Source organism: Fringilla coelebs (assembly GCF_963513975.1).
Source record: "Fringilla coelebs genome assembly, chromosome: 1".
NCBI lineage: Eukaryota > Metazoa > Chordata > Aves > Passeriformes > Fringillidae > Fringilla > Fringilla coelebs.
Window position 1 is genome coordinate 111,305,681 of NC_140028.1, and position 17,134 is coordinate 111,322,814.

Consider the following 17,134-nt stretch of genomic DNA (forward strand, 5'->3'; position numbering starts at 1 on the left):
ATACACAGTATTAAATAAACACTCACATCAGTATGATTACTTAGCCACACACCAGTAAGCGCATGGAATGTTTCAACAAGAGTAAACTTTAAAAGTTTCCCTTTCTTCTCAGAATTGCTCCACATGACCAAACACCCTACACAACAAAATCAAGATATGCCTGTAACACGGGGAGGTAAATGTGTGCTATGTTTAATCCAATTAGCATAGTTACAAGCAGCAGTGTAGATGCAGCAGCATAGGCCAGATATTATATACATGAATACTTTATATAAATCAGAATACAAGCCATACAAAAATCTAGAAATATGCTCTGAACCTTCTTGTTGTTTTCTTAGGCTTTCAGCAATCAGTGACCAAAGGATTGAGAAGTGATTTGTCTCTGGCCATTCACTTCAATGCCAATCAAGAGACATCTCCCATTGCTTACTCCCTTATCTACAGTTCTGTCACCTCAATCTTCAGCAGCACCACATTCCATTATTTCTGTCACATGAAAAAATACTTCCTGATGATATTTTTTCATCTATACCATGATTCACAGGATCCTCCTAATTCTTGTATTGTGAGTTTTGTGAATGCTTGCTTCTTGTTTTCCTTTCCACACTATCCATTGCTTTAAAGATTTTTCTTGTACTGCTTTCCATCATCACTCTTCCAGGCCAAGAATTCTAAACTATTTAACTTCTCCACACATGAGAGAATAACATGGTAGTTACTCTTTAACTCTGAAAGTCTTTCCCACATTTCCTTCAACTTCCTCTTGTCCTACGCTACTCTACCTTTTTCAGAGTGGCATAAGCAAAACTCCATACAGGAGTAAGAATACTTCAGTCACAATTAAAATGCTTGATTTATTCCTTCTGTATACTTAATTTCCCTATCCCATGACTAAAACAAAAGAATAAATGTAAATTTAAACTCTGTTTATTTCTAAATATTAGTATTCTTATAAGTTACACCATGATTGGCCTTTACTTGCCATAATTGTGCCATTTTGGAACTGACTGTAAAGAAATGCAATAGTAAACTGTTTGATGTTACAGAGGGTATATTACACCTAAACCCACAGATCTGCAATCAAATACAAAAGTTCTGCTGAAACCAGGTTGCCAGGCAAACCAACAGCTACATTTAAAACCCCCAAAAAATATTCAATAACAATCCATTTGTGTTGCCCAAAGCACAGAAAAAAAAAAAGCAAGATTAAACCAAGTATCTCATGTAGAAGAGAAAAGCGTATCCAAGCAACAACACTAAGACTCAAAAGAAATAGGTCATGTGAAGAGAAGCACTAAATTTAGTAATCAAATGTATATTCAGCAGAAAAGATAAAGAAGCTTTAGTGAAATAACCTAAAGAAAAACAAAAGAAATTAAGAGATTTCTAAAGCTGGGAGACACATGAGACAAAAGATGTGCACTTGGTTGCAACTGTGCTACTGAAAAGAAATTCCATGATAGTTACCTGAGTTAAATTTGTATGAAACATGAAATAACTCAGAGCAGATTTTGGTACAGTATTTTATTTCCCCAGAAGCTTGATAAGAGCTCTAGTTCATTGGGTGTCTGCACAAGCAGACTGAAGTCATGATATGTTAAGCTGGTACAAAAGTGCAATGGTAAAACTTTTACTGACATCAAGGTGGTCTTGCAGGCAGCCACTACTCTTTGCTTTTCATTGTAATTGGGTCGGTGACAGAGCTCTCCTCCATTGCACAGAATCACACACATGACTTAATGAAAGGTGTGACCACAGGTGCTGTTGGCATCCCATCTGAGCCCAGTCAGTTCAGCTGAAGAACTTGCTCACCAAGGAGCCTACCTGGAGGTGTGACAGCTAGCTGTCTGGAGCCACAGATGTGGTAACACTGGAAGAACTACTCTGTTCCACAACTTGTTACAAAAAACCTGAAAAAGTACTCTTTTCCTCCCTGAAGGATTTCTACTCCATTTCAGAGACTGTCTTGTTAAATCCTTGAACACTCATGGATGACATTTTTTGTAACAAGGGAGTTTCTGCCACTCACAAGAGCTTTTCTTCCACTCTTAAATTGCAGGTTTTCTCACCTTTGGATAAGGTCCAAAGTCCGTGGGAACTCCCTGCCCAACGCAAAGGTAGATCATGCAGCTGTGATAGTAGCTGCAGGACAGCTAAATTAGGACCTCAGGAAGAAACTCACAGCATCCAGGAAAGTAAAGGGCTGACTCATGAGCAGCAGAGCCACTTGTCCTTTCCTCCTACTTAGCTCAAGACAGCAGAAGCTGTGCTCTGGGAGCGCTTGCTTCTTACAGCAATAGTTCAGCACCATTCTGCTGCTGTGGAAAGCAGCAGTTTTAAAGCCTCTCCTGAGGTCCTGTGGGAAATACCAGTGGGAGAAAGAGTACACTTCTCTCAGAAATGATAGCATATTTTCATTCAGAAGGTTAAAAAACCAACAAGGAAATGCAGCATATATGCTGCTATATACTGCAGCAATTTGAACATTATGATTACAGAAATACATAATATTTCATGATTAATATAAATTCATCCTGTCGATTTACTGTCTCTGGGAGTAGCCATTGACTTTGCTTTGAGGGCACTGCTGAAAAGAGTGGGCAGAACAGGATTATCTAATGATGCTAAATTTGCCTTTATTTATCAGTAACTGACATAGCAAAAAATACTGGCTGAAACCCAGACAAACATGGCAAGTCTGGAGCGGGAACTAAGATATGTGGTATAAAGGGTAGCACTGTGGTTTGAATGTGAATGCAAAGGTTGAGTATATTTAGGAAGGACAGAGCCTGTCTGTCATCAGCACCCAGTACACAAACAGTAGAAAAAGCCATGGAGAGCAAGAGAAGCAGCAGTTACATGCCTCCAAAAGAAAGCTGAAAGAACACACTGTAAGCAGAGATTTTGCTTTTTGTAGTTTGACTTTTTGTCTTTCCAAGGAAATAGGACTTTGTGAACATTTTTTTGTAAATTAAAACAGTGCACCACAGAAACAACTGGGTTCTCTGTCACAACACTCCCTAATTTAAAAAAAAAACAACTCATAAGGCTGAATCTGGCAAGCCACAGAGGCTAAAAGAAGGGGGGGGGGGTAAGAAGTACTTTAAACAGGTTAAGCAGTTACTCACCTGGACATTGCCTTACAAAAATGATCTTTATGTTGAAAAAGCCAAACTCCAAGAAGAGAAGTATTTTCCACTCTACTGCTACTTTGCTACTTACTATTGCCAAAGAGCTAGAATGAGTACAAAAATAATAACTATTTAATTTTTTGCCTTATTGAACCCTAATAATTTATTATCAAAAGAGAACAATAAAAAAGGGACATCTTCTCTCAAAAGAAGAATTATAACAAAATATGTTGACTGACTTTAAATATTGCTTTCAGTGTTCTCTTCACACAAACAAAGCAGAAGATTTTACTAGTAAAGGTAATTATTCTTTATTCATGTTGTATACTTAAATAACTGGGACCTAACAGGGACGAAAAACTCTGAGCTATTTTGACTATTCTGGTTGAAAACACTTATTATATTTCAAGTACAGAGGTATCAAAATAATATTTTAACCAAAAAAAAAAAAAAGCCTGCAATAAGAACTTATTTCACAAGAGAAATGATTGGAAATTCTCAGGTTCAGAGTTTACCAGATACCAAGTACAATACCCAGAGGGGGCTTCCTGTATTTACTCATGGCCAGATGCTTTGAGATTGTTGACCAGTTTAGTATTACAACATATGCTTTAGGGATCAAAATAAAACAAAAGAAAAAAAAGAGATGTGGTTTTATGTACAAAGAAAACTCCAAAACATTGCACAAGTTTTTATTTACAACCAACAGGGTGAAGATGAGATCAAGATTACACTAGAGAAGTTGCGCTGTGTTTCATAGGTAAATTAATTTAACTAGGAGCAAGATTGTGAGGAGGATTTTTTGGTTTGAAATCTTCCACTGGTATCAAATGGAGTGGCATGGGCCCCAGGCCATGAGATAGGACAATGAGTGTACTGGTGGACAGGATCCACTTCGTACCAAAGCCTGTAGTGATAGGAAAAGGGGCAACATTTTCAAACTTTAAACCAGAAGATTTATTGTTGGTACAAGCATGAACTTTCTTATGATGAGAGTAGTGAGATACTGAAACAGGTTGCCCAGAGAAACTGAGGATGCCCCATCTCTAGGGGTGCTCAAGTTCAGGTTGATAGGGCTTTGAGTAACTTCCTGGTCTAGTGGAAGGTGTCCCTGCTCACTGCAGTGGGATTGGACTAGGCAACCTTTAAAGCTCCCTTCCAACCCAAACCCTTCTGTGATTCTATGACTCTATGACACTAAATAAAAACAGAGGACTGAAGGGTCCTCAGAAAGTCATATTAACATCCTCACCATACTTAATAAATATCTGATTGTGAAGGAGATGCATAGAGCCTGTATTTAAAGTGACAATGACAGACTATGATCATACCAGTGGCAGCTTTTTTCCTATACTCTACCCTTCAAAAACATTTTTCCTAATGTTTAACCTAAAATACCCTGGTTGCAATTTCTGCTCCTATCTCATCAGTAACTTCTCATATACTTGCTGACTGTTGTCCTTCTCCTACTCTTACTCTTCTCTAATTAACCAGTCGGAAATAATTTGCTATTATCTCTAGGTTTCTTGACATTCTGGTTGCTCTTTAGGTGGTCCACATAATTTTTCACATACAGCATTCAAAACTAGCTTTACAACTCTTAAGCAAAGCAGAATTCCTTGCCTGGTCTTGTAAACTCTAATCCTCATAATACATTCTAGCAGAATGCTTATCTTTTTTTTTTTTTTTTTTTTTTTTTGCAATAACAAGCCATGGTTGACTCACACACAGTCTGTGACCACTCAAAGCCTGAGTTACTATTGTACAGAATTTATACCTAATCAGTTTGCCCCACCAGCTGATTATTCCTGCCTAGGGCTGCATCTGTTTTGGCTGAATAACTTTCCTTTTTTTTCATATTTCTGACTTAAGATAATTTTTTATTTTGTCCCTGCCCTCCAGCATACCTATTCCCTCCTAGCCTGATACATATGTGAATTCAATAAGCATTTTCCCTTTTATAAGAATGCATCCATGTCACCAGATTCTGAATCTGTGCAATCCAACTTGATACACATTTCCATTCTGATAGAAAAACACTCCGTAACTCTGGTTTTCCAACAAGTGTTGCACAACAGCTGCAGACCAGCGTAGAACACACATCATTAATCAACATGGAACACACATTCCATACGGACAGCACATAAAAAGTTCCCTGAAAATCAAGACATACAGAATCTAGAGCTCTTCTCTATCCATAAGGTATGTCATGTGGTTGTAAGGGCAATTAGATTTTTGAGATGTGAGTTCTTGTTGCCAGTTACGCATCCCTATATTATTTTTCAGGAATGTACAAATACATTTTTCACTATTTTTCTAAAAAAATTAATTTGCTTAATAACCTTTTTTTCTCCTTCCTCTCCCCACCAGGCTTGTCATTTGACAGCCTCCCTCTATCCCGCCTAGCAGCCATAACTTCTCAAATATGCTGATTACTGACACTGAAATTCTGTTAGCAAGAGCTTAAAATACTCTAGGACATAGTTAAAGAGAGAATTCAGGTCAATTTGAAAATATGTGGCTTTTACATTCTACCCTTTTCTTAACTGAAAATGCACCTCACTAATGCATTAGTTTCATTATTTTACTACCTTAGATAGTGAAATCTAGACAGTACTGCATTCCTGACACCTTGTAGTCTTCTCACTTCACAATTACAGTACACTTTCTATTTCACACAATTAATGAGCTTCTGGAGTATGGGGGTTTTATTTTGCTTGCTAGTTGCATTATCATCTCATGCTTGTCTTTCTGATTTTGTTCTCACATGCTTCTGTTGTACTTTTATTCTCAGCCCTAACAACCAACATAAAAATTAACTTACTTTCTCCTTTCTTGTAAGTTGGTCTCTCCAGTTTGAGTGATTTAGCTGAGCTGGTTTCTTAACTCCAAGTTCATTGGAAACTGCCTTCCTGACTCCTGTGGGGTTCATGTTGATCATACTCCTTGTTCTGGTCCTGCAGATCACTAATCTCTCATCACTCTACCATGTCATGTACAGTCTCAACTAATGCTTACCCTGACCTTTTCAGCTACTTGCTTCTTTCTGGCTGTAATCAATACTAGAATAGCCTTACTGCTCTGTGCAGACTTCTCCAGAAAATCTAGAAGACTCAGTTGTCTCCAGTTCATGTAGGTATTGACAGGTGAGGGAGTGGAAACAAGAAGGTTGTTACACAGGGACACTGCTTAAATTACATGCCCTGTCTCATGCAGCAAGTATCTCATCATCATGAGTTCTTCGCAGGGACCATGTATGACCCAGACAGACACAGTCACAGCACTCTTTGACCCACCTGAAAACATGAGACCTTGTCTCTCCCCAGCCACTCCTGTGTCTAGGAGGGAATTTTAGGTTAGTCACGTGTGAGTCATGAACTCTGGAATAGCCAAGCATGACAAGATGGAAGTTCAGCCTAGCAACACAGCCTGTCACAGCCTCAGCTGCTGAATATGCTGATATATTAATAAATATGTATCTAGGCCCCCTCTTCGCAGTTCACTCACTCCTTGAACACTTAAAATTCTCCTGGCCTTCTCGTAGCTGACTCTTGCACACAGTTACTCAACTTTCTACTGCAACTGCCATGGGCACGTTTTCTAAATATTGCCTATAGGGCAGATAGAGCCTATGAATGCAAACCCACTCTGAGATGGTGTGAACAGCAACTCAGTCAGGACTGCTCTGTTCTTTACTCCCATCACATGATCATGGTGAAGAAACCAGCAAAACTTTTCTTACAATTCTCTTCAGCTACACCTCTTTTGTTCAAGTGCCAAATTCACAGAGACTCTGCTTTGCCCCAAACATTCAGCCCAGGACTATCCCCTTACAGTCGTGGCCACTGTGTCATTGATTTCCCAGCTCACAGACAGCCTGCTCCCAGAGTGGGATCAGCATGAGTCCTGGAAAGGGCACAAGAAAGCTTGTCCTCCTGTACAGCAAGGATGTGAAAGGACAAGAGGCTGACAGACTGCTTTCCCATGCAGGGCAGGCCTTGGGAACAAGGAACATTGTGAAGCACTAGCCTTGCTTCAAGGAGGGCATCCCATGTCACCAACATCCCTCAAAGCTTCCAGGAGTTTGGGAATCTGTACAGACAGCCTCCTTATGCCTGCCTTAGGCAGACATGTGGGTTGAAAGATGTTGGCAGAGTGAATGTGAAGGAGGATCTCCAAGTATTTGAACAATTCTTGGTCAACCTGTACTCATTTAGAGCTCTGCCTAAGCCCATATATGTCTAGGAAACAGGAAAACATGGAGCAGACAGTAGGAACACAACAAGCACGTTGCCACTGGTCTCAAAGTCCCACTCCACTTTGGAGGGGAGCACAGAGACAGAGCCCAGAGAGTAGTACAATAGATCAGAAGTTGAACAAGCTGCCCAGGGCTGCCATGGCCCTGCAGACACCTGGGGTTTGAGTATGGGTCTCCAGCCTCCACTGAAAACAGACACAGTTAGGACTTTTTGTTTCTTCAATGACTTAGCCAAGGCTGAAACATCCTGCTGCCATAGTACTCAGGTCCAGAATCAGGCAGAAGCAGCTCAGTTAATGCCAGAATTCCTCCCACACCTCAGTAACACAAAGAGCCCTCCCCAGAGAAACACAGCCAGCAGGGCAGAGTTCCTCATTTACATCTTCCAGTGCTGTTTCAGCTTCTGCTTAGGCTTAGCCACAGCTAACTCCAACTCCTGCACCTCCAGTTCCTGAGGCAGCTGACAAACAGCCTTCGGTCCTGAAGGAGCACAGCAGAGGAAGTCAGACCTCCAGTGACAGCAACACATAGACACAAGATCCCAGGAGCATTCTCCCAGGGCTCCAAGGTCCTCTTGCCATCACAAACAGGATCATTTGCAGAAACCAATCCATTTTATTCTGCTTTCTCTCTGCTATTCTGAGGCCCCATAAAATGTCAGAATAAGAGCAGGCATAATAAATGACCTTATTTTCATATAAACATGTTTAAACAGTCGTAGTCTGTAATACTAAGTCAACCCCCTCTGCAGTTTGTTGCTCAGACTGATTTTAGCAAGCTGCATACTGCAACTGCTGCAGTTTGGGGAAGTAGCTTACTCATGGGTAACATACCACTTATTAAAGAGAAGGGTAGTAAACTAATTCAATAATGAAGGCCAGATACAAGCCCCACTAAACAACGCCGAAAAGTGAGAGATTAAACAGTAGCAGGGACCACTCCCTTTGAGACATTTTGACTGTCCAGATTTTTTTTTGAAATACAAAAATGGAAAAATTCATCTGAACTATTCACTTCTCATTATAATACAGCTGTCCTTTATTCATTGACATTCCACTGCAACATTAGCCAACTGATGCACAACTCTCTTTCTTCTACCAGCATTATCACAGTCATTTCTTCATGCACAGAAATATAGCTGATTTATCCACATAATCAAATCAGCTCTGAAGAAACTGAGTCATTCCTCAGTAAGAGAAAGAAGGGCTGCTAAGTGGGAGTAGGCTGCTTGTACAAGTATACTCTTAAAGAAGTGTAACCGATTACTGTTCGGGTGAGCACCACTGCATTAAAACCACAGAGATAAGTGTGTCTGAACACTTGCACATTCCATGAGTAGGATGTAAATCTCATTTATGAGGTTTTTAACTTACTATTCCATTGAAATGAGAAAGAAATAAAACCACAGCATTCAGAACTATTGATTCAGGCTGTTTGCAAATTCTGGTGACCATCTTTGCAAACCTTTGCCAGCGATCATATAGTTCTACACACACTAATAGTCACTTTTCTCGTAAATAAAATTTTTCAGAGCAATAATAAAAATAAATACGCTCTCCTGAGAAAAATATCGGATTGCTAAACCGTTGTGACACAGCCAAACAAACTTTAGCTGAGATTGTGTAATCGCAACAATCACTGTTGTTAAATTGCAGAATGGTGTTAGCTGAGAATTATTTCAGCTATTACCAAATTCACCTTATGCTTTTATCAAAGGATTTCAGAAACCAAAAGAAACAGTAATCATCATTCCATTTGTTTTTCTAAAAGCAGCTTTAGAGGTCAGTGACAGAATTCAGAAATGCAAGACTTAAAATCTTCTCGCCACTCCTTCCACTTGCTGCACTTTGCTGCTTTGTTTCAATTATGGTTTGTTGATTGCCCAACACAAATGCAGTCCTTATGCAGCTGAACAATAACACAACCAATATTAGGAGACCAAATGCTGTCTAAAACAAGCACACCCCAGCATTCCCCTCCCCATAGGCACGACTGCACTTAAGTCTATCAAAACACTTGAAAATGACAATCGCAATAGGTATTCTACTTGGAATCGTCTTAGGGACAATTAATACTTAAGTTGCATCCAGAACTCCTAATTTGCTTCTTATACATAAAAACAAACATTACAACCTGGAACATTTAGTGCTGGCTAGCCCTGCTGCCCTCTTTGCAGGCCTTGCTGAACGAGCTGGCCAAAGGAATGTCTGTGAGGGAGCTGGGATTTTGTTTGGGTTCTGCTCCTTCGTCTGCTTTACTTGCCAACTGTGTGCTGGCACGGGGGCTTTGCCGCCTCTCTAATGCCACTGCCCGGTGTGGTGTCCCCCCTGTGCGCCACTCGGTGGGAAAACAGTGGGCTAGATATGCGCAGTACGCCCGGTGTGTACGGTGTATACACAGCTATGGCCGCACAGTGTACAGTGTGCACGGTACAGGCTGCACACACACAGTGTACAGTGTGCACGGTACAGGCTGCACACACACAGTGTACAGTGTGCACGGTACAGGCTGCACACACACAGTGTACAGTGTGCACGGTACAGGCTGCACACACACAGTGTACAGTGTGCACGGTACAGGCTGCACACACACAGTGTACAGTGTGCACGGTACAGGCTGCACACACACACGCACCGTGGGGCCCGCGCCCACGGGGCAGAGACGCCCGAGCAGCCGCGGCCCTTCTGCACGGGCGTCATCTGTGATCTGTGATCCTGCCATCCCGGGATCAGGAGCCAACCAACGGGAGCCTTGCCCCAGCTGGCGGCTGGGGAGCGCCCGGGACCCGCCCGGCACCCAATCCCGTTTGTGGAGCACCCATGTGCCCAGTGCCCACCAAACGCCCACACACACCCCGGGGCCCGCCCGCGGCGCTCCGGGCGCTGCAGGGCCGCGCACGGGGGCGCCCGGGGCTGTGGGTGGCCCCGCGGGGATGACGCAGGCGGCGGGCGGGCAGGAGGGAGGGAGTAAGAGAGGGAGGAGCCCGTGATGGCCGGTGCCGCCGCTGTCGCGCTGTCCCTCGCTGCGCTGCCGGCCGCCGCCACCGCCGCCCCTCCGCCGCTGTCAGCTGCCGACCACCGCGTCGCCGCCATGGCCGAGGAGGAGGCTCCTAGCGAAGGGTGAGTGGAGCGGCCGCGGGGTGACCCCCGTCCTCTCTGCGGGTGTCCTGGACGGCGGCAGGAAGCCTTTCGGGGCGCCCGGGCCGTGCCGCCACCGGTGCTGCCCGCCCGCCTCCTCCCGCCGCCGGCCCGTCTGCCCGCGGCGCCTACGGGCTGCGAGCGGCGGCGGCCGGCCCCTGTGCCGGGGTCTGCGTGAGCTCCCGCCTCCCCGAGCGCCCGCCGGGCTCCGCGCTCCGCCCCGGCCCCGCCGCGCTCCGGCATCGCCGCTCGGGCGCTCCCCGCAGTGTGGGCACGCTGCCTGCCATGTTTTGCTGCCGCACAGCCCGCCTTCCTGCCATGGCTTCCCGCCTTCTGGCACGGGCAGGCTCCCGGCAGGGTTTGCCGCCGGCTCCCTCCTAGCCCCGTGTCCCCGCTGCTTCCCCTTCTGCACCGGAGCTCCGCCGTGGCTGGCCAGCTGTTGTCATTGCACACCTGCCTGCAGGCGTGTCCCTGCGCCTTTGCTTTGGCGTATGTACGCACTCCGACTGTCATCCACCCTTCCCTTTGCGCCCCAGAGGTCACACGGCTGTATACAGTGCTGGCCCATGCTCCTGTGTGCCTCTGCGGCTTTATCTGTGCGTACAGATACCCCATCTTCTCGTTCTGTACGTTCACTTTGATGTAGAGCACACAGTGCACTTGTCAGCCTCTCTGTGTCATCATTCTATACTTTATATAAGTAGGAGATGAGAGCACATCTATAAATTACAAGCATGCACTGTTGCTCTAACTTTTCCAGTACTGTATGCTATCCCTGCTAACTTTTTCTCTCATTTCACTGTCCCAGGGCATTAACATCTACTGAAATAACTCCTCTGGCATAAGTTACCCTGACCCTGTTCTTAACATGTGTCTCTAATACCTGTTTGTAACCACTTACACCCTTGACATATGACTTTTTTATAGCTAATATTCATTCTTCTGCCTGGAATGACATAGTTCCTCACTATGTCTTTTGTGTGTGTACATTCAAATGGTTGTATACAACTTACTAATCAATGGTCTGTTCTTCAGTTCACATGTTCTTTATTCAAGTATGCCTTCTTAGTGTGTGTTTTATTTCTTGTTACACTTAAGCTTCCATTTCAGACCTATTTTTATACCCTTCCATTGCCCCCAAATATGGTATTTGCCCCTGTAGAATAATACAGTCATCCTGTCTCTGAGTTTGTTTACTAAACATATTTAATATATCTGCTGGTCGCTTATCTCACAGTTTGTTCCATCATATTTTTTATGGTTCTAATCCAAACAGTGCTCTATCAGAATATATCTAGCTCTGCTTTAGTCATACATGTGCTTTATTCCTTCTGTCAGATGTGTAAATATGCTTTATATGCATTGTTTACAATAATTTTTTCCTCTTTCTCTATGCTTTAAATATTAGGTAGTGTATTCCATTACTGATTGCCTAGTCCTCAAAAACTAATTTCTTGCCTTTTCTTCTACATCTGTCTTGTTGCATAACTAAGTCTTATGTTATTTTGAGAAATCAGACTTAAAATTCTTCAGCTATTTGCATGAAAATCATGCTATGCATTCATGACTTCTTAATTAAGTATATTGCTATTTGCATGTTGTCATATTATGTGTCTGTTTTGTTATCTTCCAAAACTACCTTCATCCTCAATCTTGTTCATTTTTTAGTCGTTTTTCCAGCTTGGTATTTTACATATTTTGTGTTTACATCTTACATATTTTGTATTTACATCTTACATATTTTCCTGCTCTGCCAGCTCAATCTGATCAGATCTGGACTATCCATCTTTTCCAAATTCCCTGTTATGCCATTATCATCATATGTACACAGCATTCTCATTTCAAATGCAAACTCCAAAAGCTTCCCTTTCAAAGCACTGTGCAGTTTCGTCTGCTCTGTAACTCTGCACTCTCCTCCTTTCCTCAAACTTAAAATAGCTTTCCAAAAATCTTCACCTCCACACAACCTCTGCAACATTACCCACCTAAAGCTACAAGTGAAATGCTTCTTGATTCTGTGTTCTTTCCGACCCCTTCGCAGTCTTAAATACAAGTCGTTTGTAAAGCTTCTTCTTTCTGGTTTACAGGTTTTCTAAGTACAAGTCTTAAAATAGCTCTGCCTCAGCCTGTTTTGTTTGTGTGTTCATTCAGCGCATTAGCCTGACTGCATTAGCTGTCTGGTTTGATCACACAGAGTGCTGAGTGCTGCTGAGACGGTGCCAAGTGCCCTCAACTCCGGTTGCCTTTCAGGATTGCAGGATCGTAACACTCATTGATCTGGACATAGGGTTAGGCTGAATTTTCAAGAGGATTACTGCAAGTTTCTCGTGTGGTTTACACAGTTGGGTGGTTTTTAAGGGGTGCTGGTTTTCTGAGCTTCCGAACGATTAGACGTTGATGCAGTACTTTCCAGAGTAAGTCTCCCAATTCACTAAAAACTTCTAAGAACAAAATATCATCATCCTTTTCCATGAATTCAAAAAGTGCATTTGGGTTGAAATGTTAGTGCTTTTATTGGTCAGTTTCTAGCAATAATTAAAATTCGCATTTGTTCTTGTTTTGAAGTCAAGCAACGCTCAGTACCCAGGGGAAGTTTATAAACAAGAGAAATATGTTAAATGATTTTTCATTTAGAATGCTGTGGCAGTGGTAGGAAGTTACAATACACCGTCAAACCCCTAGAATAAATTACTAGTGACACAGAATAAATGCAAAGTTTATCTGCTTCGAAAACAATAGTGTGACTCAACTTGTTGCACAACACACATGCTTTGTTGCAGTTTGGTAACTGTGCAAAGCATGGTGAAAACAGAATAATAGTGGTTCAGTTACTTTCTGGAAGATCTCAGCTGAAAAATATTCATGAAAGCTATTTATGGCCCTGTCCTAACTTTGAATTAGAAGATTAACTAAACAAATGTTTTAGTAGTCACAGTGACAGTGATTGCTTGGTTAACATGTCACCTGCTAGTGATTTCCAAACCTGTTTACAGCCTTGGACCTCCTCTGTGTAGGTTTTAGATGGAGACTTCTGCCCGTGAGGCAGGCAGCCTTGTGTGAGCCTTTTGCCAGTATTGAATTCACTTATTCACTTTTTCTGGATGCAGCAGGACTGCTTATGGCTTGTAATATAACTAGGAAGAACAGCTACTAAATGTGTGTATGCATACAGAAAAAGATCCCCAGACTGCAATACTGGGGGTTTTTTCCCCCCGCTGAGATAAGTGGAATAGTTTTCTTTAAAACAAAACTTTAAGACATCTGCAGTTACAAGCCCACATCAAATTGCTTGTAATTGGCCTTTAGTCTCACAAAATAGTGGCTTGGAGTAAAGACATACACTCCAACACCAGCATTCACAATTTTTTTTTTATTATCCTTCAAGCTTGTTTGTATTACAGAACTCAGTTTTTAAGTGAGCTGTTTGATCAATAAAAGAGGAATAGTTTATTAGGCTTGATAGAGCCTGTGTCTTCTCCTTGGTAGGATGGTTCACAGTGTTACAGCAGGAATGGGCACTCTCAACTCAGAATTTTTGCCTGAATTTTTTGCTGGTTACGTGATCTAGGTTTTGCAGCCAACTGAATGGTTAGGCTGCTGAAAGCAGGGTCATGCTTCCCTTTTCTTCTTTCCTGTAGCGCAGGTGACCAAACACAGGTTTGGTAGCTACAACTTGCATTTTTAAAAACTGAGTGAGACATAAGTGCAGTGCGGAAAGCAGATGTGGAAAAAGGTTAAAGGTCATTTCCTTCCTCTTTTCTAATTTTGTCTTTTTGGTTGGCAGGGTTGTGTCAGTCACAGCTTCAGTACTTAAAGCCTTTTGTGTTACTTGGATAAGCTCATCAGAAGGTATTTGTATGAACAGGTTTTCAGGCATTTATGGGATTATTTCTAATGGTTTCTGGTGCTTGTATGAATTTGAGTAGGGAAGGGGTTAGTGTTCATCAAGATCTCTCATTTCTCCTTATGCAGACTAAAGGGAGAGAGGGAAAAATGGCAAAATGTAACAGGGGGTATCTTCTCATTCTGGTAGCAGAAGAAAGATGATCATAACCCCACTTTCCAAGTATCAAACAAAGACACTTCTTCAGAAGCTGCCAAAGTAGAATTAGGGGGGGTCTTTGCCCCAGTGGAAATGACAGTGAAGCTATAAATCCAGAGGGACAACTAGCTGTGGGGCTGCTGTTGTGCTGGTGGCTATGGGTCATTGGAGAACACAATTTTTAGCCAGTATTGCATGCATTTGGGTATATGAAAAGTTGTTTTAGAGCCTTCTGGGGGCTGATAGGCCCAATCAGAGACCTACCTCTTTGAAAGGGACAGTGTCTATGTGCTGGGGGTTCTCTGACTGTTCTGAGCTTCTATCGGAGACCCTGAACAACTCTCCCAGCTGACAAACTATTAAAATGTCTCTTCTTTTATATAGTGGTTTATTAAGATTTCTTGCTGAGGAAATTTTGATGCTTGTGTTTCATAACTTCTGAGTATTTACTTGCAATTCCAGCATTCTTTTGGGATAGTTTTTTGTACATGGTTTGCGTTGACAGCCAGGGAGGAGAGGGCATGAGAGGAAAGGTGAGTGTCTGCATTTATATTGGCTCAGAAAGATCCAGATGAGAAGCTGAGCAGCAGGAGAGAGGTCAGTGGAGAAGAGAGATTTGTGAGTCAGTAAAGCTGTGTAAGGGAATGAGGTCGATCTGGAATAAGGTTAAGAGGGTAGAAGGAGGGTTTTAAGTGGCAGCAAGAACACATGGTGACATGGTGAGGAATGGCAGAGAAGGAAGGTGCTCTGAGTGTGTTGTACTAGAAAACTCAAGATGATAGGAGACTACGGAAAGGCGGGGAAGCCACGAGCATTAAAAAATGCATTCTCTGAAAAGGAGATGTAAGAGCACCTGTTGCCATTGAGAAAGTCTGCTCATATATTGAAGTGAGAGAGAAGGGTGTAGCAAATGGCAAAATACAGAAATGGGGTGGGTTAAAGCTCTAACAGACCATTGTAGGATTTTTTTCTTGGTTGCATTTAGTAATTTGGTGTCATGCTGACACAAAAAGCTTCTTAATTACATCTTTACCTTTCCATAAGGGGACTTTGGATGTAATGACTTTTTAGATCCATTTAACTTCTTAACTATTTTTAAGACTACTTGCACTTCCTTGACATCTAAAGCATTTGTGGTGTAAGCATGTAGAGAAAATAGTCTGCTGTCAAAAGGGTTGTGCACCTTTTAGGTTTTTCCAGCAAATGAAATGGGGACAGGTAGTCCAGAATGTTGAATTCTTGCATTTTGACATAGGTAGCTCTTTGTCACCTTAGGTGACTGTGATAAAGGAACACATCATAGAAGCTGCTCTAATGAGTTGCAATGAAACAACCCTCAGTTTGTATTCATACTTGTGTACACGTGGGGTTTGTGAATAGCATGTTTGGAGCAGAGGGAAGTGATCATATGCTTTAGATAGTCTTATATCTGTGTACTTATATGAACCCTTACGGAAAAGTGAAAACATTGACCTCCTAATGTTGTGATCTAAATTGTGCACGATATACAATGGAATTTTACCGAAAGAGAAGCAGGGTAGAGTGTGGATGAGCAATGGTGCAGATTAGTGAGGGGTGCCTGTTACACATGTGCTTTGCTCTTGTCCAGTTTGATGGAATTTGGGAACATGATGAAATGTCAGCTGCTGGCATAGTAGGTGTGAGAAGGCTGACAAGGATTAAGCAAGGTTGAAGCCATGCAATATCTGAAGGGCAGCAAGAGTACATCAGTTGATGTATGAATATAATAAAAGCAGTACAAAGTTGAATAACATCTGAGGGACGCCAAGAGGAAATTTTCATATCCTTAATTTTAGTTATGTTTTTCTTCACAAATTCTTACTGCTGTGTGCAGTGTGGTGGTTGTAAAAGCACATTAAATGGGTGGCATTGTCAAGTTCTATCAGACATGAGTTTACTGTGGAGGGGGCAGAGGTAGGACCTCTGTGGTACCTAACGTATGGGCTCTGTCACAAGCTTGAGGAGTTTTAGTAGAGCTGTGCAACTTTCCCCTTGCTTCTCCTCTACATCTTTATCTCTGTATTCTGTGTTATTCCATACTTGGTATGTAGTTGCTAATATGTGTTGTCTTTGGTTTTTATTTTTTTTTAAGCTTTTAAATAAGAACGTGAATGTGAGTTGGGTGCTATCACAGTTTCTTTGTAAACAGCATGAGCATTGCAGGTTGCAGGCTTGGGTAATACTCCATGGGTAAACTTCATTCTTGTGGTACATACTGAAAAAGCACTTGCCCTGAAATGGACACCTTTGGGTATAGCTAAAAAAATGGTGGAAGAAATTATAAAAGCATAGGAAAAAGGATATGTATGTTTCAAAAAAGAAAAGGCAGTGCTGAAAGATTTAAGAAAGGGGGAGGGGGCTGCAATGGTGGAAGTTATACTGCAAGATACACCTATGTCTGAAGTCCAACATGGGAGGGAGCAGAATTATAGGTCCTCTCTACTTCTTGAATGCTCAGGTTGCTCAAGTGACTTAAAATAGTCACTTTGATATCTCTAAAATAGCCAGAAAATCTCACAGGTTATGGGTTCATGTTCATGAGGTA

The 17,134-nt window shown here is 42.2% G+C and overlaps 1 protein-coding gene across 1 annotated transcript in view; it reads left to right on the top strand.

Annotated features, from left to right (window-relative positions):
* The first annotated feature begins 10,323 nt into the window (after window positions 1–10,323).
* Window positions 10,324–17,134, top strand: part of ABHD5 (abhydrolase domain containing 5, lysophosphatidic acid acyltransferase) — a 28,777-nt gene continuing 21,966 nt past the window's right edge. The window contains exon 1 of the mRNA XM_084204289.1: window positions 10,324–10,508. Coding sequence (XP_084060415.1) covers window positions 10,378–10,508 — 131 coding nt within the window. The 5' untranslated portion in view covers window positions 10,324–10,377. The remainder of the gene's footprint in view (window positions 10,509–17,134) is intronic.